Raw genomic sequence first — 332 nt, 5'->3', positions numbered from 1 at the left:
GGTGGCCGACTCCCGGGGCTCTCCCCGCACCCCCCCCCGCTGCCCGGGGCCGTGCCCGCTGCCCCTGCCCCATTCCCGCTGCCCGTTCCCGTTGCTCGGGGCCGTTCCCTTTGCCCATCCCCGGTTCCCGGTTGCCGGTTACCGTACCTTTGTGCATCCCGGTGTACTTGTCCTTGATGACGGTGAGCTCGTAGATTTTGCCGAATTGCTCAAAAATCGGTTTCAGGTCCTTCTCCTCCAGGTGCCGCGGGATCTGCCCCACGAAGAGTTTGATGGCGTCGGGCTCCTTCATGGGGCCGCCGGGGGCTCCCCGGGCCCCGGGGCCGCTCCCG

The 332-nt window shown here is 68.7% G+C and overlaps 1 protein-coding gene across 1 annotated transcript in view; it reads right to left on the bottom strand.

Moving 5' to 3' along the window:
• LOC102042166 (CUGBP Elav-like family member 3) overlaps positions 1-326 on the bottom strand; it is an 11,043-nt gene extending 10,717 nt beyond the window's left edge. The window contains exon 1 of the mRNA XM_031065301.1: positions 31-326. Coding sequence (XP_030921161.1) covers positions 31-292 — 262 coding nt within the window. The 5' untranslated portion in view covers positions 293-326. The remainder of the gene's footprint in view (positions 1-30) is intronic.
• Between the last annotated feature and the right edge of the window lie 6 nt (positions 327-332).

This window comes from Geospiza fortis, unplaced genomic scaffold (assembly GCF_000277835.1).
Source record: "Geospiza fortis unplaced genomic scaffold, GeoFor_1.0 scaffold567, whole genome shotgun sequence".
NCBI classification, from domain to species: Eukaryota; Metazoa; Chordata; class Aves; order Passeriformes; family Thraupidae; genus Geospiza; species Geospiza fortis.
This window is presented reverse-complemented; position numbering and strand designations above follow the sequence as displayed.